Here is a 23,877-nt window from a genome sequence, read left to right as displayed (position 1 = left end):
GTGTAAACACCACCCTAGTTAAAAATTGGAATGTTTTAGAATTACATAAGCCCTTCCTTTGTACCCTCTCCATTACTGTCCACTCAGTTGTCCCCAGGGTAATACTCTGTCCTAATCTTGCTCTTGATTTCTCATACCACAGATTAACTGTGGCTATTTTTGAACTTTGTATTATGAAGAGATATCTCATAGTACTATTAATGATTAGTAAAGTCTCCAGGCATTTTTCCTGTGATTCAGTACTGAAGCATTATCTGGTATTAAGTAGGTATACCATTAAAAACTCAGTAAAATTGAAGTAAAATAATTTAAAAGCCTATGGGAAAGATAAGTAGTTATTATTTTCTTGCTACATAAAGTCGTTAAGAGTTAAGAATTTTACCCCATAATCAAAATTGCTATTTTAGTTTTGGCTAGTGCTAGAAACGTAAGTAGAAGTCTTAACAAGTCGTTTTCCCTACCAGGTAAAACAGACTTTTATCAAGACAGAGACCCCGTGAGGGTCTCTATAAGTCGAGAACAAAGTTTCCTTGGGACCCCATTGGACCGTGACCCATTTGTTCATCCTCACTCGATTGCCCAGGAGAATGTCTGTGGTGACGACTCTAATAAAGCAGGTGAGAGATAAAAGAAGTTGAAAGTGGAATTTCTGTGCACAAGGGTGTGTGGACAAAAAATATTTATTGTAGTGCTGTTTGTAATAAAAAATGGTAAATAACTTCAGTGATTGTTGGCAGTAGAATCATTATGGTGCGCCCATACCATGCGATTCTGTGTCGTGTTAAGTGATGGGGAAATCTGTGTTAATGCATTGAAAAGTGTCTGGATGATCATCACCAAAGTGTTGGTACAGGTTTACCTTTTTTGGAGACTTGGTTTCACTTTCTATTTTATTTATTCAACTGTAGATTTTTAAAAAAATGTGTGTTCTATACAGAAAAAGTTGAATGAGGGAAGTGAAGTTTATTTAAAGAATAGTTAATTTTGCTTTTCAATTGTTTCACTAAATAAATGCTAGTAGGAAGTATTTGAAGGTATGAGGTTTTTATAGTTGGCAACCTCTACAAATTTTGTGTTTAAGCCTATTCATAACAATTCACATTTAATTAATTACTGTTAAATACTATCTTTAAAAAATTCTACATGTGGCTTTCTAAATGAGCTATTTTGTTTACTTCTAAATATTTGGAAAATAAAGAGGGTTATAAGAAAACAAAAACATTAAATCACTTAATTCTGCCACCCAAAGACAACCAGTATTAATTAATTTATGCATGGATGTAACAAGCTGTTTCACATGTATAGCATGCTTACTAACCATACGAAGCATAGTTCTAGTACTGCTTTATTAGTTCTAAAGCACATTCTAAGTAGTTACCTTTTCTAACCAGATTCCTTTTTATTTTAGTTGTCACATATACTTGAGTGATTATCTTAGTTGCATCTCTAGTTTAATAGAATAAGTGATGAGAGAGACTTGTTCTCTTGTTAAGGGTTTACAGAAAAATTGACTTCAGCATTTTTTTTTAAATTGGAAATTGAAGTAACTGCAGAAGATATAGTTTCCAATGAATTATAGTTTTTAACACATAAAGTAAAACTGTTATATCATTATTTTAGATTTAGCTAAAGGATAAATTTATTCTACCCATTGATGCTCTCTAGCTGAAGACTACCAGAAATGCACCTGTGGTTGAACAAAGCTGGGAGTTTTAACTTGTTGTAATGAAGAAGGCCACTGTGGGAAACAGTGAGAGTCTCAATAAGAGGGTATTAGGAAAGACTTACTGGGCCCTGGCTGGGCAGCTCAGTTGGTTAGAGCGTCGTACTAATATGCCAAGGTTACAGGTTCGATCCCCGGTCAGGGCACATACAAGAATCAGCCAATGAATGCATAAAAAAGTGGAACAACAAATCGATGTTTCCTCTCTCCCTTTCTTTCTCTCTCACTCAAATCAGTAAAATCAAAATGAGAGGACTTACTGTAAGATTTGGGCTTCTATTAGGTGATTTTGAGGAAGATTCAAGGAAATGGAACTTTATTAGTAGTATTGGATGGTATCAGGGAGCAGGGTAATTCTGTTTTGGGGTACCTAAAAAGTTCTTATTCATGAGGTCGGAATAATGGAGTGAGGCTGATTAAAGCTATAACTGGTAAAGAAGCAGCAGTCACCATATTAGCCAGGATGAGATGCTTAGTTGTGTTTGTGGTCTGGACTATATTCGTGATTTTGTCTCTGTTCAGAGATGAGAGCACATGGTCTGCTTTTTGCCTTGATCCATCGTGGTCACAGAGTGGCCTTTTCTGATAGTGGTGTTCTGTGGAAGTGTTATGTGTCACAAGAACACAAAGGTCTAGCTGATAGATAGTGCCAGATCAGTTCCTGCTCTCTGGCTGCCTTTCTCCTCATAATCATCCCCAGGTTTGTATTGTTCTCTCTTAGAAGGGAGTGTTCATTCCCTACCTACCACTTTATTCAGGTCCTCATCACCTCACCTTTTGTAATAGCTTTTAGGTGGTAATGCTACCTTCAAGCTCTGTACCCGTTGCTTTTGTCGTAAGGCAGGAAATGGGGCTTTGCTCCTGAAGGAAAGGAAGAACTGTTGCCTTCCTCATAGCATGGGAAGATTACTGTGTTGAAGACCTTTTTTCATAATGTTACTTCCCCTTTTTAGGAACCTCCTAATGGGTCCCTACTCCCAGTGAACCATTTCCAAAGCAATGACAGTCATTTTTCTTCCAGCTACTTTCAGGGACCTGTTTGTTGAATTCTTCAGTGTCTTAAATGACTGACCTTGCTCCTTTCTCCAACTTTTATTTTTCGCTTCTTACCACTACTCAGACGCTACCCTGTTCACTCATCTCTCCGGAGGATCTTCTGGGTACGTTATAGGGCTCTCTTCAAATGGTTTTATTCAGCCCTGGCCAGTTTGGCTCAGTGGCTAGAATGTTGGCCTGTGGACTGAAGCGTCCTGGGTTCGATTCCAGCCAAGGGCACATACCTCTGTTGCAGGCTTGTTCCCCGACCCCAGTTGGGGCTCGTGCGGGGGGTGACCAATCAGTGTGTCTCTCATATCGACGTTTCTCTCTCTTCCCCCTTCCACTCTCTCTGAAAAGCAATGGAAAAAATATCCTCGGGTGAGGATTTAAAAAAAAAAGTTTTATTCATGGAGTAACGCTGACAACTAGTTTTCCAGGAAAAAGTATATTATGCTGACTAGTAAATGTTTGAATAATAAAATGAATGTTTTTTTCTGTTTGTTTTTTAGTCTAAGATAAGGCAACTCTACAAAGCAAAATATGAAAGAAAATTGTAGGAAAACAGGAAATGATACCCTCTAGTGCTAAGAATTTGGTTTATCATAATCCAAATCTTTTTTTCCCCCCATTTCAGTCACCATCAAGGAGGCTGTGGCTGAGAATCATGCAGTATTAAGTTATGCTGTGGACAGAGAAGAACATACATACCTGAGTCCAGCTGTGAAGCCAGATAATAAGGTTAGTAATGTCTTAGTGTGCACTACATTGTTAGAGCTCTTTGGCTTTATATTCTTTTTTGTTTAGTTCACAGAAGTTGTGAAATACAGTGGTACTTTGGTTTTCGAACGTCTCCATTGAGAAACATTTTGGGTTACGAACGCCCTAAACCCACAAATAAATGCTTCGGTTTTCGAACACGCCTCGGAAGTTGAACATGCCACACGGCTTCTGCTGAGTGCAAGGTCCTGAGGCCTAGCTGTTGGTTATTGATCCCTCGGTTTTTGAATGTTTCAGAACTCGAACGGTCTCCCAGAACAAAGTACATTCGAAAACCAAGGTACCACTGTACTAAAGAGTGTGTTTTCTGAGATCTGCTCCTACTGAAGTGGATCAGTGATGAAAATAGCCAAATCTGAGCATCAGAAGACCTTCCAGTCTACCTGATGCATGATCTCTATAGTTCTGAGAAGCAAAGTATAAAGTAGTTTAAAACTCTGTGTGTGTGTGTGTGTGTGTGTGTGTGTGTGTGTGTGTGTGTGTATAGAGGTGACAGTGGATAACTGAGGACTTGATGGGTGAATGAGATTGGGGGTGAGGACATGTGTGTATGAAAGGCTGGTCAGTTCTGAGCAAGGATGACAAGGTTTGAGTACTGACCTTTGTAATTATGAAAGTTTTTACACTTGATCTGAGCTCAGAATTGATAACTGCTGATGTTGGTGGTTTGGGTTTTTTCTAGATATTACTTCCTACATTGTGGTCTAATATTCCCCTTATTTCTAGGCTGAAACACAAGACATTTATCATGAGCCATTATCTTCAATAACTATTTCTACTGGGAGCTTAAGTAATGAAAACACAGATTTGAGCTTTACAGATCCAGGTAATAACGTCAAAATGTCTGTAAATAAATTGGAAGACCAGCACAGTACAATTGCAGTACAGTAGTGAGAGTAAGCATTGCTTTTCACGCTGTACTGAGAGGGATTATTTCTTTAAATCGCAAAAGTACAGTTTTTATGCCTGATAGAATATTGGACAATATGATATTCTAAACACGATTGGAAATTACAATCTTCCAGACCCTTGAGGATGCTCTTTGGATCCTCAACAATACTTTGAGAAGTTTCCACTAATGTCACATTTTCCTATTCAGTGGGAAGCATATTTCTTGGTTGCACTGATCCTTTATCAATGTATATTGCTATGTCTCTCACCAAAATTTTTCTCTAAGGAAGTACCCAGCCATTAAATATTTTCATTAATCTCAATTTGCAGAGTCATTTTCAGAGCATGTGGACCATAGGGATCAAGAATCTACAACTGGCAAAGAAGCAGCAGCAATTATTTTAAGTTCTACGGTTCCTCCAGCACAAGTAACTGATCAAAGGCAGGACTCTTGGGATGTTCATAAACCTCTGTCACCTGCAGTGGAAAAATTTACATCTGGTCAAGCACACATTCAGCAGACAATAGACAAGTACATAAATGAAGCAAGTTTGATGACTGAAAAACCAGACCTGCAGGGTAAAATTATTTTGGACCAATACTTTATATAAACTGTAACTTAACTTTATCCTTTTTAGTGTTGAGTAGTGACTGAGCTCCATGTTTTCATGGCCTGCTGCAGCACAGGTATGCCATGGACAGTGTTGAGGGCACTTAGAGAGAGAGGGGACTTGAACCAGTTAGACTCACAGAAGAACACATGGAAGAAGAGTTCAGCAGATGTTCCTTTACTGTTGCAAAGTTAGCTATAACAGCTTGAGGGCCATAGTGCCAATCAGGCAGACCTGGATTCGACTCCTAGTTTGACCATTTTAGTAGCTGTGAGACCATGGGCAAGATACTCTCATCTATAAAAGAGGGATCTTGGAGATTGAGATAATGTACATAAAGTACAATGTCTGGCCCATAGTGACACTCAGCTTTTCTTTTTTTGATCATTGACCTGAAATGAGCTAAGTGAGAATAACAAAGCATATAGCAAAGCAATGATCATAATGGCCTTACGCCTAATTAACCTCATAAAACTTTGGCCTGGTATAAATGGAGACATACTTGTCAAATTTTGGTCATTGAGAGTGTCTTCCATGTTTTTTACAATGTAAGTAAGTAGTGATAGGACCTAATTTGAAAACACCTTTGGTAATGAAAAAAATGGAAGGAATTTTGTTGAATGGGATTTACCTAAAAATAAGCTTTTATGAATTACTTACGAATTTTTATGTTCTTAGTATTACTTTTCTAGGCTTTATTTTAAAAATAAATTCCTCTTGCCCAGACGGCATGGCTCAGCAGCTGAGCATCGACCTATGATCCAGGAGATCTTGGTTCAATTCCCGGTCAGGGCACGTGCCTGGGTTGCAGGCTCAATCCCCAGTGGGGGTCGTACAGGAGGCAGCTGATCAATGACTCTCTAATGATGTTTCTATTTCTCTCTCTCCCTCTCCATTCCTCTCTCTGAAATCAATAAAGATATATTTTTTAAAAATAAAAATTCCTTTTTTTTCCTCAAAATTCCAGCAGTTGACCTTGACTTTCCAGAACTGGAATACGTTTTCCCCAACTTGCATTGTCAGCTGTTTAAACCCTTAGAACCACAGCCAGATTTTGATTTGTCATTATCCTCTGGGATTTCTCAAGAAAGCAGAGACATTTACCAGGTATGTTGAAGTAGATGCTTCATTTCACTGAATTTCCAAGAACAGTTTGTCATCTTTTCTTCTGTTAGAACAGAACAGTGGTTGTTAATCTTGGTTGCCAAGTAGAGTCATGTGGAAAGCTTTTAAAAATCCCTGTGCCCAACTGCACCCCAGACCTATTAAATCAGAATCTCTGGGAGTGCTCAGATATTAGCATTTTTTTTAAAGCTCCCCAGGTGATTCTTATGTGGAGCCAAGATTGAAATTAGCTGCATTAGCCCGGTGGGTGTGGTGTAGCTCAGTGGAGTGAGCATTGTCCCATGCACCGAAAAGGTCGCCCTGCTGGTTCAGTTCCTGGTCAGGGCACATGCCCAGGTTGTGGGTTCGGTCCCCAGTAGGGGCATGCAGGAGGCAGCCGATTGATGTTTCTCATCAATGTTTCTATCTCTCTCTCTATCCCTTCCCTTCCCTCTAAAAAATTGATAAAAACATATTTAAAAAAAAAGAAAATAGCTGCATTAGAATTTTGTTCTATCAGCCTTTTTCCAGCTAGGGAAAATGACTCACAAAAGACTTGAGAATATTTTTATGTTTGTTTATTTACTTTAATGGAATTCAGCCTTAAAAAGTTCAAGTAAACATAATTTTGCAAAATTTTAAAAATCTTTTTCTACCCAGTAAAGGAGTTAAGATTCAAACCTGGGTATTTCTACTTCCACATCTGGGCATCCTGGGCTGCTGTACATAGTTCCAGCTTATCAGAAAATGATTTCATCATGTTCTAAACTCAGTCTGGTTAATTTGTAACTTGTTTCGTAAATAATCTTTTAAAAAGTCTCTTTCATATCATATCGACTGAAATGGAAGAATTGGTTTTGAGTAAGGAAATTATTCGTGTGATAGTCAAGTGGCAATTAAAGAAGAGTAATATTGCCCGGCCGGGCATGGCTCAGCGGTTGAGCGTCGACCTAGGATTCAGGCGATCAGGGTTTGATTCCCGGTCAGGGCACATGCCCGGGTTGCGGGCTGTAGCCGATCAATGAATCTGTCATCATTGATGTTTCTCTCTCTCTCTCTCCCCCTCTCCTTTCCTCTCTCTGAAATCAATAAAGATATATTTAATAAAAATAAAGAGTAATATCAAAGGAACATGATTATTGACTCTACTTGTAATGCATAATCAGCATTTCAGCATTTCCCTGTTTTCCATCAGAGCTCAGATGCTTCATGTGAAAGCCACCATGCAACTATATCCTCCAAAAGTACAGCTTCCTTCACAGCACTGAGGAGGGCCAGCCTGCATTCTCCTCTGAACACAAGCCTGAGCCAGCAACCTGACCCTAACTTGGCTCACACTGCAGCTCTGAGTTTTGGCACAGAAAATATTATTGAGGGTATGTATGTTAAGTTAGGAAAAGGTTAAAACCCAATACATTTTTCTTGGAAATTCTGCCTCATTCTGTTTCTTTGTGTATTCATTTCAATAACAGAGGGTAATATATGCTCACTTTGCAATTTTCACAGTAGCGAACTTGATAAAGTTCTGCCTCTTGCTAAGCTTCCCTACCTCAACACTTACAGCCAACAGTTTAAGTATCCTAAAACTTTTTGTACAAAGTCTATATATACATAAATACACACGAGATACACATGCACGTTTTAAGTCTTCTGTTATAACAGCATCAATATTTGGTTCTCTTATGAAGGAAAATCTCATTGTGTCGAAGAGCCATATTTTTTTATCAAATAATAAGAGAAGATACATGATGTGAGCAGTAGAGTTATTTGAAAATCACTGTGACCATCCTTTAGCTTTCTATTTATGTTTACATACATCAACTCTCTCCTAAAATTGTAGGAACTCTTTAAGATAGTTTTATATTCAAGAGAGGAATTATGATTTAATTTCATGGAGAGGGGACAATGCTATTTTTCCTGGATAAATTAGGTTGTGTTATCTGTGTTTCATATTCACCTTTTAAAAAATAACCAGTTATTGAAAACATTTAAAAACTTTAAAATTAAATTTGCAAATAAAATTTTAAAATAACCTTTGTAATTTGCTCAAAGTATTAGGGACTGTATCTATATCCAAGTTTTATAACATATGATGATTAACTGATTTCTTAAACTTATTGCAGGATCTGAAAAACCTTTTCAACAGCTTCTGCCAGAATTTTCTTCACAAGCGGGAAGCCAGCATGCTAATCTACCAAGTATTTTTAGCACTGAAGCAAGAGATTCTTCCCAAGGCATGGAAAATCAGAACTACTCCTGTGAACCTACTGAAATATTACAAAATAAGGGGGAAAATGTTCATTTTCAGCTCTCTGTAGGATATTTGCAAAGTTCAGTCTTCAGTTCATCTGCTGAGGCTAATGTATTTCATCAGTTAAATTTATCGCATAGCACTCCATGTGGTTCTACTTCTAGCGAGTGCTCCATGAAAGACCAATTAGAAGGCCAAAAAGAAGGACTGAGCTTTGAAGAACTATCAGAAAGAGGGGTTGATAAAGTGTTACAAAGTCAAGGACTCACTAAAGAAGATAAAAGTGAAACCTGTGGAATTTTCCATGTAAATCCACATGTACAGGAAATTGACTCACAATTATGTGTAAGAACAGTGGAGATGGGAACTTCAGTTCAGATCCCATATTCATTAACTATTCAGAATGAAAAGTATTTTGAGGACTCAACTAAAGCAGAAACTCCAAAAATCATACCAAACCTATCTCAGCCATCACAGTCAGAGCTCTTTTTCAGTTCTGGATCATTTTCACTACAGAGCTCTATTCCAGTCTGGGTGAGTGAAATCTGTATTGTCTAAACAGCACTTAGAGTGGTTTGCTAAGATGACTTTTTTTTTTAAACTAATATTTGTGTTTTTATTTTGTTAAGATACTGGTCAAAAACATATATATACACGCATACTTGTATACATATATATAGTTAAGTATGCATGTTATAAATTAAAGGTAATTATTAATAGAGTAGAAATAAAACAGTTTCCAAAACAGCAGAAAATAAAAAGAAATATGAAAACAGAAAATATTTTTAATTTAGTCAAAGGCAGGAAGGGAGGGTAAAATAATACCCAACAAAAAATATTAAGCAGAAGGCATAAAAAGTCCAAATCCAGAGAGAGTTTTGAAACAGATTTCAAGAGAAACAGCAGAGCTGCTTGTTGATATACCTGATAGTCAATCTCATAATTATCAGAAATCTCCAGATTTGGAGATCTCTGAATTTTACAAAAGATTTTCCTCCCAGTGCATATATCCCTTCTCAGTTTCCCTGAGGAATGGTGGCCGGCCTCTGCTTCAGCATGTTCAGTGTTTGACCTCGTTGTACTGCATTGAATTAATCCAGCTATTTTCAACCTTTTCCATCTCATGGCACACATAAACTAATTACTAAAATTCTGTGGCACAACAAAATGTTTTTTGTTGATCTGACCAAAAAAATAGGTATAATTTAGATTCATTCGCACCAGAAGGCTATTGTTGTGTTGGCTGTTGTCATTTTTTAATTTGACAACCTAAGGGGAAAGAGTGCCTGCCCCTGACTAAATAGTCAGGTATTGCATGTCTTAAAATTTCTTGTGACACACGGGTTGAAAATTGCTGCATTGATCTATTTGCTTTCAACTCATCATCTGAATATAGTATTGTTTGTCCTTCCACACATAAGCATGTCATAGTAGAGACTGAAAATAAGGGCAACATCTAGAGATTTGGCTTTTGTAAATTCTCGTTCAGTGTTTTCCCTTAAAAAATTACTCTGGCAGCAATGGCCTACATTTGCCTGCAGCCCATTAGCGCTGCTCCCTTAAGACAGGCTATACCTTCTGGTTCTTCAGTCCCGAATAACCTTATCTCCCTAGCCCTGCAATCCTTTAGTTTTGTAATCCTTGCAGAAGATATTTTCAGACAATTACATTTCACCCATCCCTGAATCCTCTTCAGTATTTCTGAAAGTGGGGGTGCACTGCTGTGCTCTGTTGTTCTTCCTCCATAATGTACATTATTTTCACATCTTGAATGTTTAAGGCTATTATTTTTGGACACGGTTTCCTTATTAATTTTACTGCACAGGAGACAGAGTCTGGCCGTGGTATAATGGAAGAACCCGAACTTACATTAATAAGCACCAGTGATACCAGTATTGCTGAAATGGATTTTGCAAACCTAACCCTAGAAGAAAACAAAGAGACAAAAAGTTTTCAGGTAAATATCATAGCTCTCACTAATATACCTTATTTATACAGTATCCCATAGCTGAGAATTGGGGAACAGAAAAGGATACTAGTTTTTTCATTTTTCTTTCCACATGGCATTTTTTTCTTTCATTAGAATTATTTGCAAACAAATTTCCTTCTCCACTTTTGTGGTTTACTGCAAGTGCAGTAGCTACAGAGTGGAATAGGAGAGGCTTAATGTGCTCACAGCAGGAACTGACAGCTGACAGGAAATGGAAAAGCCTCTCAACCCCTAAATAACATTGTTTTGTAGCGTGTAATAGTCCTAAATATTTTAAATATATTTTAATTTTTATGAGTTTGAGCCCAAACTGGTGACACATGCCAGGGAACAAGATCTCAAATGCTCCTTTTAAATACATGTATTCTTTTTTTTTAAAAAAAATACATTTTTATTGATTTCAGAGAAGGGGAGAGGGAGAGGTAGAAATATCGATGAACATCGTTGATCGGCTGCCTCATGCATGCCGCCTACTGGGGATTGAGCCGGAAACCCAGGCTGTTTGTGCCCAGGCCGGGAACTGTGATCTCCTGGATCAATGCTCAACCCCTAAGCCACAGCGGGGTAATATATGTATTTCTGATGCTATAGGTTTCATTCTGACTTGGGTTGGAACTCCTGCCTTCCTTTCCCCAGTGAGATACTCTAGAACTGATGGAGGAATCTTTTCTGCCAAGGGCCATTTGGATATTTAACATAACTTGAGGTCCATACAGAATTAGCAATGAAAAACTCCTAGATTAAATTTTGAATCCTGCCTGGGGTAGCCTTGGCAGAGCCAGACCAAATGATTTCACGGGCCTTATACCAGATGTTCCCCACCCCTGCTCTAGAAGATAGGTAAGGAAATCCAGAACTGGGGTGGATGTAGAGTAAGTGCTTTTGCTTTATTTTGAAAATATTTCAAATTCTATTGACTGCACATTCCCTCTTTTTTCCACTACAAGCAAACCATTTGCTTCTTGCCTGGCTCATAATTAATTCTAATTTAGTAAGGGCTCCAGATAGATGAATTCATTGATTGTATGCAAATCTTTTTGTGGCTGGAGTTCACTTCTCAAAGATACAAGTAATCAGGTGAGGAAAAACTAAAGCTTTTGGCCAGGGGTGGAAGGCTCATAATTTGTTCTCTAGTAGTGCTGGTCAAATAAGGCATTTTTAGTAGGAAAAAAAAACATTTAAGGACTTTCCCTTGCCAGAAAATTCAGTCCTAAAGCTGTTGAACCAGGGTTTAGCTAAAGCTTTGCTGTACATTGAAGTGAAACTGGTAAATTAATCTACGGCTTTCTTCCAATTAGGTGAGTGAATTTCTGCCTCGTGTATCAGAAACAGAAAACTCAGATTATCCACCTGTGTCAGAGCATTCTATGGAGAAGCCAACTGCAGTACCTGCAGGTATGCCTTGAGCATCTGAAATGGTCAGTGAACCCAAGGGCTTAGTGGGAGTTCCCTACCCAAGTTTGTGATCCAGTCTTGCCCGTTGCTGGCCTATAAAGTTAAATGAGGTGAAAATAGCTTCAGTTTTTTTTCTACCAGAAACCCTTCCAAATTTTACACCTGTACCAGGAAGCTTACAAGAAGCATTTGTAAAGAGAAAAAAATCATTCATAGAGAGATCCTGCCAGAGACAGAAAGAAATAAAGAATAAAATACATGTCTTTAAAACTTCTGAAAGCCAAGTAATTAAGGGGAAACCTACAGGTATGTTCCCAAAAACATTTATCAGTTTTCAGAAAGGGAATCTGGTTTTTCTATCAGATTACTTGGATCTGGCTTACATTACTTGTTCTCTGCTCAGGTTCATCTGCAAGTTGCCTAAAGATCTTGAACAAACCTGAAGACAGACAGACTGCACAAGCCCTCAGGCACCAGAGGGCTCTAAGGTAGATGTAATGTGCTTATCTGAAAATATTTATATACCTGAAGCACCCACCTTCAATTCTGATATAAATCTCTTACAGATTACACAGTCGGTTAGCTGAAGTGAAACAGCAAAAGGAAGAGAAAGCAAAGCTAGAAGCTTATGCCCAGAACAGAGCAAGGGCAAAAGAATTTCACAAGGTGAGCAGGGGTGCAAAGTGATTTTTCATGTTAAAGGTACACCACAGCTGAAATTACTAAGTTTTACTTTCATTCTCTCCACAGAAAACACTGGAGAAACTTCGAGCCAAAAATGCATGCTGACATCTACAAAAAGTGTAAAGGATTTTTATTATTTGTAATATAGGCACAATTATTTAAGTTAATAAATTTTTATTTAAGTAATTTCACACATTCTGAATTCTTCCACTGCCTTAGTTCCTCCAGAGTTTGAGTCTCAATCCCTAAAAAAGAAGAGTAGGTAGTGGTTAAACGTGCAAAACATTTATTTACTTTCTTGTATCTCCTCAGGAAAACATAGCACTATTGAGTGTCTATTACATCCTATGGAGAACTTCAGTCTTAGGTCACAGCGTTAAGAGCTCCTGGTTTTGGTCCCATAAGCTCTCTTTGAAATGACCTATAAATTAATACTTTACTATTGTGTACATACCTTTTTTGCTCAATCCAGTTGTCATTTCAGTCAGTCCTATATAACATGAATAGAGATGATCATGTGATCAGAAACTGTATCTGGTCACTAGCAACTTAAAAGGATTAGTTAGACAAAGGACATCTGCAAGACTCCAGAGATCTAAGACAGCTACTGTAAAATCTCAGATTACCAATGGCTATTACAAAAATCACATAAAACTTGTGTTTAAATATTACTATTGGGCAGTACTGATCTAGGCAATGAAAATAAGTGAGGGTTAATAAAATGTTCCCAGTCGGCGGAATGCTACCAATGTAGCAAAAAGAAAACCTAGTGGGAAAATGTTTTGTGGTCATGTCCACGGCAAATGAGAAACTGCATTCTAAAAGCCTTGGTAATGACCATTATATTTTGACAAATAATTTGGTGTGGTAAGATAAAGATAAATAACTTGCCACAATTCTTTTAGTTGAGCTTCTTTGATCTACACTTGAATTTGGACACACTTCAAAAACTCCTCACCTGTGGAGAAAGATTTTAAAGTTTGTATTGGACTAAATTTTTCAAAATGGGCTCCATTATGGTCCAAAGTATCCTGAAAACAAGTTCCCAACTAGCATGTATTGCAAGTTCCTGGCTTAAAACGGCAAATAGTTGGAATAAGCATGTTTTCAATCCAACTAAGTATTGGGAACAAATCTATTTTTTAAATTAAGGTTTAATCCGTTTCTATTCACAACTGAACCTGTAAAATGCACTCTGATCTTTAACTGCAAAGGCAGCTATTTGAAAATGTGCATGTTTCATGGAACGTTTATCCTAGTGCTTTCATGTTTTAAAATACATATTTAATGTAGATGGATGTTCAGATGGCTATTTTCACTCAGCCCATTCAGAGCAGTTGAACATTTTGCTCATCATCATAACATCATGCTGGTGAACAGTACAGACACATGGTGGCCTTTTTAACATCCAGTCTTTTATGGTAATAACAAACTACCAGGATGGGCTACTTACTATAGGAGTTAAACAAATGTAAGGAAATTATTAATACTGAGTTTTATATAAACTAGGAGGGACTTTGAAGGAAGAAATTACAATCTTACCTATAATCGCTGGGACCCACTTTCTTCAAGCAATTTACTTTAGGGCCCTAGAATTTAAATAGTAAGATAAATACATTGCTATTTTAGCAGGTGATGTAAAAGATATACTATTCCTTAATTGTTTCTGAAGTTGCAAGTCTTACTATATCCAGTTTTTACTCATTGAGCCCAGCAAAAAATGTTACAGGTCTCATTGTCATCACTGTAATAAAATTACTGTGATGGAAGCATAACCTGTGTCTCAATGTAGCCACATTAACAATTTCTGGACCATGTACAAAACACTGCCCATTTTCTTCTAGAATGAGGCTCTATAAAAGTTTCTCTAAAACTTGTACGTACACTATGCAAAAGGCTTCTACACCTGTATAGAAGTTCCTGCTGACACATGCTATCAGTAAAGGAAACTCTTAGCAGCAACAGAAATAGAAAGCCTTACACAGTTAGGGTCAGAGTAGATGGATCTGCCTCGTTTCTCAATTTCGGACACCCTAGAAAAAGACAAGCATTAGTTCCTATTGAAGATTATGTCTAACTGAACAGTAAAGAAGGATTAGTCCCTGTAGAAGACTACGTCTAACTGAACAGTAAGAAACTACAGGAATAATGTATCAATAAAAATACCAGGTTTAACATGCACAAAGCCAAGAAAACCAACGATGCCAGATACTGAATTTATATCGCACTGTCCTTTGAACACCCAGCAGGAATAAACTACTGAATGCAGATACCGTGCAGTGCATTGTGACTGAACTATAAACACCTCTATTTCAAGTATCTCCAACTGTGATAGATCCAGAGACATAGAAGCATGGAACAGGCTGACAGATCTGAGAGGGAAGGGGGCAGGGGTGGGAAGAGATTAACTAAAGAACTTATTTATGTATATGCATCACCCATGGACACAGACAATAGTGTGGTGAAGGCCTAAGGGGATGTGGGTGGGAGGCTCAAGGGGGGAAAAGGGGACATCTGTAGTACTTTCAATAAAGATAAATAAAATTTAAAAACCTAGTTGTCATTTCAATGAAGCAGCCACATTAATGCAATAAACTATATACCTAGTCATTATCTTTATCCTGTCTCCCTCTGCACTAGAAATAAAGATCAGTTGTTCAAATTGTTCCTATTAGGTGGAATTCCTTTGCTATTTTAATGTATCCAAGTCTATGTTATTAGGATGAACCATATGGAACTGTTAGTAAGTCTCCATTTTTTTCAACATTCTGTATACAAATACAGTTATGGCAAACATTTTCACCAAGATTTTGACAATTCTGCTTTATACCTAAACAGCTATTAGTCACAACAGTAATGGAATGTTGTATAGCAGTCGTTGAATAACATCCTTTTGTTCAATGTGTTAGAAAGTTGAGATGCCACAGGAACTCTTATCAATTAGCCTGTGGTCAAACTGGCTTCCTCCTACATCTTTTCGCTTCAAGTTGCAGAAGCATCAACACTCTTAAGTGAGGTCTTACAACTTGCACTCCGAATCCTTAATAAATGAATAGAAATATGTTCCACTTACCTCTAAACATGAGAAAGTTCAAATCCTTTCATTCCTACAGATAAAACACCAAATAAAAGATTGACGAGTGTGTGATTAAAAACGAAAACCTATATAGAGCTATATTCAGCTGTCAGAATTATGTTTTAGTTCATGTCTGTATCATTCAGCAGTTGAACAGATAAATTCATCATCTGAACTGCAGAGGTACCCTAAGGTTGCACTGTCATCAATTAAAAACTTACCTAAGCTATCACTCCCTAGAATAGTACAGATCTCCAGGATATACAAATACCTAAGATAAAAAAAGTTAGATTATTAAGTCTTTCATAGTTTTAGCAGCTGTCTTGCGGTTCCTTCTCACAGACCTAACACATAGTTCTGTGAATAAAGGAAGCAACACATTTACTCTATGAGGCGTTTCCAACGATGTAGGTCTACGGAAAAAGGCCCATCGGGATAGACCTCAATCATTATTTACACTTTTTTAAAAAGACATAAGGCTGCCCGGCTGTGAGTGGCTCTGCGGTTGAACCTTGACCCAGGATCCAGGCGATGGGGGTTTGATTCCCAGTCAGGGGACGTGCCTGGGTTGGGGCTTGATCCCCAGTTGGGGGCGTGCAGGAGGCAGCCGATCAATGACTCATCATCATTGATGTTTCTATCTCTATCCCTCCTCCTTTCCCCTCTATGAAATCAATATATATTTAAAAATAAAAAGACATAAGGCTAAGACTCCACAGGAAGACATTACTAGAACTGATCTGCTTCAGCCATTTGGAATTCAAAACTATAAAAATAGTCGAACATCCATTTATAATAAATAAATCATCCCATAAAAATCACGTAAGGATTTTGATGCTGCTTAGAAGAGTATAAAATGACCCCCCTGAAAAAAACATGCAAAATGCCAAGTAGCTATTCTAGATAATCCAAAGGAAAAACACCCGTATGTAAGCTGAAGTCCTGATTTTTATGAACTTTGATACTGCAAAGTTGCCTGTGAAATTCCCAGATTACACAAGAAAATTAACTGAGTTTTTGCCTCAGAATTGAGAATCTATATAAAGTATCTTCTCAGCTACTTGATATCAAGTGTAAAGATACAGGAAAAATTTTAATGTGGCTATATTTGTTACCATTTGAGAACTAAAGCATCTTAAATCTTACATCCAATGCAGTCATTGCTAGTACTGTAGTATGAAATCTACCTCATTTTAGATCATGCATTAATTTAAAATGTTATATATGCTTAAAGTGGGAATAGCCAAGATTCTGATTAGTGTTATAGCCCAATTTTCAGTTTCAGACCCTTTCCTGAAAGGAAAGTGAGGCTGGCACAGTATCACTATAAACCAGTGATTCATTTTCTGAAATGATGTCATAATCAGAAATAACAAGTTGGCAAAAAATCTTTTAATGAAATCTGTGGAGGTTTAGATTATCTGACAATGTGCTACATTTAAACAAATTTGATCCAAAAACTCACCTAAGAATAAGACATAAGTCCAGATATTGTGTTCTCAAGATAAAACCCTAATAAAAAAAAAGTCATCTTTATTATCAACATTAAAATTAAATACTAAATCAGTATGGTTGGTATTTCCCTCGTTTCCTATAGTTTCTAAATGATTAATTCTACAGTCCTGGAACCAACGTGTTTTAGGTATCATGTCCCTTCTTATATGTATCAAAACTCATACCGAACAATGAGTTCTGGGTTGCAAAAGAGGCTTTATTTTTTGCACCTGTATGTAGTCTTTGTCCACAAATTAAACAAAAACAAAAACACAAGTGCTATCTTAAAATACAGTATAATTGGTAATACACAGTTGTGACAAAAAGACAATGACAGCTGAAATACTCCAGGCTGAATCTTGGTTTTCAAACGTAATTTGTTCCAGAAGGCTGTTCAAGAAGTGATTTGTTTGAAAACCGAATCATTTTTTCCCATTAGGAATAATGTAAATTGGATTAATCCATTCCAGACCCCTAAACGGTTCAACTTAACCATATGTACAGCACATGTCTAATATACTGTTTAATCTATAAATAAAAACTTTTCTTAAATTTATCAAACCACACCCTACTAGCCTTAAAACAATCACTTTCAGCACTGTTCCAGGAGTGTCTTTCAGGTCAGCATGCAGCATCTTCGCTTTTTCATATATCACTGCCTCCAAAATGCTATCACCACTTTCGCTGGTTGCTTTTCATTTATCCAAAACAAGTTTTTCTACCTCTTCAATTGCCTGTGATCAGTTTCTTTCACACTCTTAGCCACATTAGCACTCCTGATAGCCTCTTTTAAGAGTGTGCCAATTTCTCCATTTTGCCAGCAACAAAAGCATTCTCTCCTTTGTTGCCTGAGATTTAAGCATGAAATGGTTGTCAGATCAAAGACAAAGCAGCAACTCAGACACTTTTTCTGTGAACTTAGTAAGAGTGGAATCGAGATGGGAGACGTTTGAAATAGAGGTTTGACTGTATAGGCAAAAACAGTATGACCGTTTTTAAAGAAAACTTTTATTTAATCCTCATCTAGAGAAATGTCAATTGGCTGCACGTACCAGGGATTGAACTGGCAAGCCAGGGGTGTGCCCTGACCAAGAACCAACAGGCAGCCCTATGGTGCACAGGACAACTCGCAACCAACTGAGCCACTCTGGCCAGGAAATAGGACCCTTTTTTTATTTTGCAAGAGATTATTTCTGCTATGAAAGCCTCATTTTTTGTACATGCACAATTTCACTTTAAAAATTTTTTTCTTATTCTTTAGCAATTTCACAAATTTGTTCAGAGTTTTTATTTTCACCTTAGAAGTTTTATCACTGGGCTGGCATATATATTTACATCAGCTTTACTCTCTGTAAAGTTTCTTTAGTCTCTTTACCTTGACATTCATATTCCTATCTCCTTTTCAGGTCATTCTGTCTTCTGTCCAATGTTTTGGACTTTGATACTCTCTTTTTAGACAAAGCAGGTTCTTCAGTATATTCTTGTTCTAAATATACATTCATCTTCTTTGGTAATTCAGAACTTATTATGAAATAATTATTCTCCTGCATAAAAGATACCAATATTAAGCAATAACTAAAACTTCATTGCTTTAGTAATTACACATAACTGAATTCTAGGTGATTTCAACCCTGGAGACTATATCTAAGATGTTAAAAATCCAATTAACTTCTGCTTTTATTCTCATTTGATATCCTAGTAGCAATGCCACATATAAAACTTAACAGTATTAAAAAGTCCACGTCACACTCAGCCATCCCTAAAATATTTTTATTCTTGCATTTCCTGCACCAAATACATTGAAGCCTTTCCAAATTAAAAAGGGACTATAAAACAGTAGCTACTGGATAAAATTCTCCCTGTTACCAACTGAGGCACCCTCCCAAAGGAAATGGGAGGAAAATGTCACTTACCACCAATTTGATATCACATTCGTCATCATGATCAGGATTTGTTGGAAATTCGTCCTCTCCTCTGTAATATTAAAATACCACTCAGATGACTAAATCTTCTATAACCGAACTAATAGTGTATGGTCATGACATACTGAATAGCAATACTAGTCAAGGGGAAAAATTACACTGCACGCGTTAACACCCAAAACTGGCTCTCATGCTAAGCTCATAGCTTAACTGGAATAACCCAAATGGCCTACTGTATCTTTGCTCCCATCATTATTAAAGTATGAACAAAGTAACAGCATATGGATGAATGAACATTAAAATTTGTAAATATTTAATTTCATAAAACCTATGACCAAAATTTGACATGATTAAACTTACGCTGACTCTTCAATAGGAGAGATCGATCCATCGTCATCCAAGTATTTATATCTACGACTATCGAGGTCTTCTTTTTCTAAATCTTCACCAACATTCATCTGTTTCAAGGATTCCCTGAGGTGGTATTCATACTTCAGTTTTTCAAGGTAGTTAAAAAATCCTCTTGCTACTGCTTGCTACAAATCAGAAAAAATACAAAATAAAATTTTCCTGTCCCTTAGCAGAGGCCCGTGCTCCAAAAATGGCAAGGATCCTCTTACCAAGAACTCAGTGATCTTGACTTAACTATTCTGCCATATGCGACTCACATGCAACACATGAAAAGCTGGTTGTAAAAAGAACTCACTGCTACCTAGAAAGTTATCTAACTTACTGAGGTTGGTACCAAGAAAACCAAGCACATATACAACACAAATCTTGTGTTGTTTGGGAATTACTACTTTTTTAAATGCAGAAAATCAAATTTTAGATGTTTATTATAATCATCTTAAAACATAGGTTAACTAGTATTAACTCCCTCAAATCAGATTCTAAAATAAGGAATTAAAAAGTAACTATGCAAACAACTCAAATACTTGAGAGTATACTGCTAAGCACTGGGCATTTATCAGGCAATTCAGTCAGAAATTGAATGCTCAGGCCTGGCCGGGTGTGGCCCAGCGGTTGAGCATCGACCTAGGATCCAGGAGACCACGGTTAGATTCCCTGTGAGGGCACATGTCCCTGTTGCAGCCTCAATCCCCATTCAGGGACTTGTGGGAGGCAGCTGATCAATGACGATTCTCTCATCATTGATGTTTCTCTCTCTCTCCCCCCTTCCTCTCTCTGATATATATATATGTAAAAGAAATTGCTCAGTATCTGTAAGAAAATGAAATCTACTAAAGTCACTGAACATGAAAGGAGTTGGGGTTTGACCTAGGTTACAACTGTGAATCATTTGAGTTATAAGGATGTTAAAAACCTGTTAGGATCAAGGGATTTTATATAAACAGCCTTGGAGTTCTTCATATACAGGTATAGTCACTGAACACACCACTGAAAATTTCACCCAGTAGCCCAAGTGAAGTTTTGAGCTTTAGTCAGGTACATCTAAATTCTAAGTGACCAACAAACCACACTTCAGGCACTTTAGCTATGGGTACCCACATACACTAACTCACCTCAAAGGTTAAAATTTTTCTCCATGGTATTGGTTTTCTTCCATTCTCTGATTCTATAAATGGGAACTGAGGTCTTTTATCCTTAAATTGTTTCTTATTTATTCGTGACCTAGTGTTTTTCCTTCCTTTTGGTCTTCCCCTTGGTCTTCCTGTTGGCTTGTATTTCTTCTTTTTACGTTTCTTTTTCTTGAATCTTTCAAAAATAGCTTTTAAAGTCAATGGTCTTGGTTCTAAAGATGAGTCACTGGATGAATCGCTTGCTTGAACACTTTCAAGTGAATGGACACATTTTCTAATAGGATTTCTTTGCCTCCGTTTAGGTGAGGAAGGAACACATTGAGTTTTAAATAAGCTGCTACCAGAGGAAGAGTTATCACTAGGAAAAAAAGGGAGGAAATTAATTGTATCCTCTTTATATAACTGAATGCTTATTACCAGTTACATGTTTCTTCCAAAAACTAAAGCAGGAAAACCTGCTCAGGCCTGTGTAAACCAGGTTTTTCCCCTTTTCCTAATCCTTGAAAATTACCTTTACCACTACTCATTATCTGCAATGATTTACGCTTTCCTGGTAATTCAAATACAGTAAACGTCATCAAATCTCGTGTTTTCTAGTAAAAATCTGATGGTTGCTATTGATATCAAAAGCACTTACCTTTGATTTTCAATTTCCATAGCTGAATCAGATACTGTTACATAGTCCAAAGAATCCATTCCTGATGTCTTCAAGTCCCTCTCAAAATTGCTGACACTTGTTCTTTGCTGGCACCAAATTTCTGACAACATAAAATACAGTGTATTTGATGTAGTTTCCCTGAACAAATAAAGGCCAGCACAAACAGCTAGTATCCAAACAATGCAAAATTTGATGTAGTCAGATTATGCCATTATATATAAATTAAGGCACAGTCCTTTACAAGGCCTTTAATATTTTCATGTAAGAAACATCCATTTCAGATCAAATCCTAAAATCCAGAAATTTGATTGATGGGGTGTATCTTTCAGTTGTGCCTCTAAAGCTACCCAGTGGAACAAGATTCTAGAAAAATGTCATTCCCCCCAAAAATATCAAACATATTTCCTTAACAGGAAAAAATATAATTTTATCATTAGCCATATTACAATTAATGGCTCAAACGCCATTTTCCAAGAGCAGATGGGAACGCCTAGAAAAGTTTTACATACAAAGCCAGAAGGCAGTGTGGGCTCAGTATACCAGGAAAAGGAATTATGATTTACTATCTCAATCCAACAAACTGCTTTTAAACTCCTGGTCTGGGATTTTCATTTATGGCCTTTTCCCATTCACAATGATTTAACAAAAATCACTGCAAAACCTCTTTTTTGGCATATCTCTTTGTCATTATGGTTAATTTAAACGTTCTGGATTCTCAAGCTTCAATGAAGCTTTTAGATGGAAACAATGATATCCTTAGTATTCCCTTTTTAAAAAACTCCTTGAAGCCCGGCCGGGCGTGGCTCAGCCGTTGAGTGTAGACCTAGGATCCAGGTGATCGGGGTTCAATTCCCGGTCAGGGCACATGCCCAGTTGCGGGTTTGATCAATGACTCTCCCATCATTGATGTTTCTATCTCTCTCTCTCCCTCTCCTTTCCTCTCTCCGAAATCACTAAAGATATATTTAAAAAAAAACAAAACAAAACACTCCTTGAAGATTTTACAGTAGTTTGGGAAAATAATTTAAAATTAAAGATGACAATTTAATATTGCATCTCCCTTATAGAAGACATCATCATTCTTCCATTTTTGTATTGTTCATAGTGTTTAACATACTTGACAATGACCAATTAATCAAGATGAAAGGAATCTTATAACAAAATATTTCAAAAATATGATAATCAACAGTGTGATAGGCAGACATACATGAGCAGAGCAAGGACGAAGTGCAATTGTCTGCCTAGCAACAGACAATCTTAGGGTGGGACCTTGCCCCCAGGGAGGCCTTTTCTCCCCTAGCATATCACTGCTCTGTGGTTTGGACCCCCTGACCTTCCCTCCTTGTATTTCAGCTCCAGGCCCAGAAAAGCAACAAAACCAGCCACAGGTGACCTCAGGAGCAGCTGCACTGGATAATGACCTCCCGCTCTGGGACCTCCCCTAGAACTCTTAGGAGGGAAGACCCAGTGCGCAGGCCGCCAGCGCTGCGGGCCCTTCTTGTTAGCATTAGCTTCCTCACTCCCAAGGTCCAAAAGCCTTTCCTTTACTTCTATAACTGGTATCCTAAGGCCATTTCTTCGAGGAATTGCTTCTTCCACCTCTGTAATTTTACGAAATAAACGTTCTCTTGCAGTCTGGGTCTTGGCTCTGAATTCTTTCCTAGTCAGAACCCAAGTACCGAGGTTGCTGAACCCAGGTTTCGTCTGAACCCATCAATCTAACACCTGGTGCTGGTTCCACCACCTGCAACCAATAAATCAACATAGATCTTAGATTTCTCAAAATGTCCAAAGGACTCACGTAATTTCATGATCTTACTGTAGTTTAAATGCAAAATCAAACCAAGTCATGAAATGCTCAACTCAAAGACGAAATTCAACAAAACTGGGTCTAATGGCACTGGCGGTATTCTTGAGGTTAAATTAAAAAAAAAAAAAAATTCTTAGAACACTATCAAAGTGAAGAGTAGTTAACTCAAAACTCACTTTTCCGGCAACTTAGTTAGGAAGCATCCCGCCTAGAAGTCTCCCTCCCTGCCCATTCCCAGACGCCGCGAGGCCACGTGGCTGACAGCGCGCTCTACCGGCGCTGACGGCGTCTCCCCAACCACGAAGCGACCTTGGGGCGACTGCCTGAAGCACTTCACCTCAGGCAGAGACAGCCTAAGCCTTACCTCGCACTTTCTAACTCTGAACACCTGCACTTGTCTATAACATCTATTATTCACACACTGGATCACGCCCACACTACAATCACGTGCGTGTGGGCCACGGCCCAACCACTAGACCCGAAGCCCACAAAGGCGAGACCTCCACCCTCAGGACCCGACTTCTTCGGCTCGATCCTGCCGAGCAAGGCGGGGTCCTCGGAAAAGATAGAGGTGCAACCCCTCCCTCACCCACCCACCAGGCCCGGGCGGCCTTGTCCTCTTCCTTACCCAATCCAGTCGGCAGACGGCTGGCACCCACGAGGGCCGGCTCAGTGCCGGCCTCAGCTGCGTGCTCGCTGCCGCAACCCAGGCCCGGGAGGTCTGCGCCCAGGGACAGCCCGACCGCAGCACTGACTGGCCCGCAGCAACCGCCTACCTCCGCAACTGCGCGACGAAAAGACCGAACCACCCGCGAGACCCAGCTAATAGTGGGGCCAAAACCTCGCGATAACAACTTAGCTCCGGAAGCAACGTGAGGGGCGGGAGTATGGGGGGCGCCATTTTGGTCTCCA

The 23,877-nt window shown here is 38.2% G+C and overlaps 2 protein-coding genes and 1 long non-coding RNA gene across 12 annotated transcripts in view; 1 reads left to right on the top strand and 2 right to left on the bottom strand.

Annotated features, from left to right (window-relative positions):
* Positions 1 to 14,758, top strand: part of CEP295 (centrosomal protein 295) — a 46,210-nt gene extending 31,452 nt beyond the window's left edge. For 4 of the 10 annotated variants that reach the window (XM_081154669.1, XM_081154673.1, XM_081154676.1 and 1 more), the window contains 13 exons: positions 465 to 617; positions 3,396 to 3,499; positions 4,265 to 4,364; positions 4,760 to 5,008; positions 6,008 to 6,147; positions 7,340 to 7,520; positions 8,268 to 8,929; positions 10,221 to 10,352; positions 11,684 to 11,780; positions 11,922 to 12,086; positions 12,184 to 12,268; positions 12,347 to 12,446; positions 12,531 to 12,650. In XM_081154669.1, the coding sequence (XP_081010795.1) occupies positions 465 to 617; positions 3,396 to 3,499; positions 4,265 to 4,364; positions 4,760 to 5,008; positions 6,008 to 6,147; positions 7,340 to 7,520; positions 8,268 to 8,929; positions 10,221 to 10,352; positions 11,684 to 11,780; positions 11,922 to 12,086; positions 12,184 to 12,268; positions 12,347 to 12,446; positions 12,531 to 12,569 (2,207 nt within the window). In that variant the 3' untranslated portion in view covers positions 12,570 to 12,650. Of the gene's footprint in view, positions 1 to 464; positions 618 to 3,395; positions 3,500 to 4,264; positions 4,365 to 4,759; positions 5,009 to 6,007; positions 6,148 to 7,339; positions 7,521 to 8,267; positions 8,930 to 10,220; positions 10,353 to 11,683; positions 11,781 to 11,921; positions 12,087 to 12,183; positions 12,269 to 12,346; positions 12,447 to 12,530; positions 12,651 to 14,710 lie in introns of those variants that run through there. The other 6 variants (XM_081154671.1, XM_081154672.1, XR_014000049.1 and 3 more) reach the window with 6 other exon arrangements.
* LOC308565467 lies at positions 12,578 to 13,005 on the bottom strand. Its single transcript, XR_014000051.1, has 2 exons — positions 12,919 to 13,005; positions 12,578 to 12,709 (listed from the first exon to the last, which is right to left on the bottom strand). It is a non-coding gene; the product is annotated as an uncharacterized lncRNA (long non-coding RNA).
* A 2,472-nt stretch (positions 14,759 to 17,230) lies between the features above and the next one.
* On the bottom strand, positions 17,231 to 23,811 carry TAF1D (TATA-box binding protein associated factor, RNA polymerase I subunit D). Its single transcript, XM_081154689.1, is given in 7 exon segments — positions 17,231 to 18,465; positions 18,471 to 18,578; positions 18,948 to 19,008; positions 19,317 to 19,492; positions 20,480 to 20,855; positions 21,135 to 21,255; positions 23,594 to 23,811. Coding segments are annotated over 6 exon segments (804 nt in total). The 5' UTR covers positions 21,194 to 21,255; positions 23,594 to 23,811; the 3' UTR covers positions 17,231 to 18,441.
* Between the last annotated feature and the right edge of the window lie 66 nt (positions 23,812 to 23,877).

The sequence above is a fragment of the Miniopterus schreibersii genome, assembly GCF_964146895.1.
Source record: "Miniopterus schreibersii genome assembly, chromosome: 12".
NCBI classification, from domain to species: Eukaryota; Metazoa; Chordata; class Mammalia; order Chiroptera; family Miniopteridae; genus Miniopterus; species Miniopterus schreibersii.
This window is presented reverse-complemented; position numbering and strand designations above follow the sequence as displayed.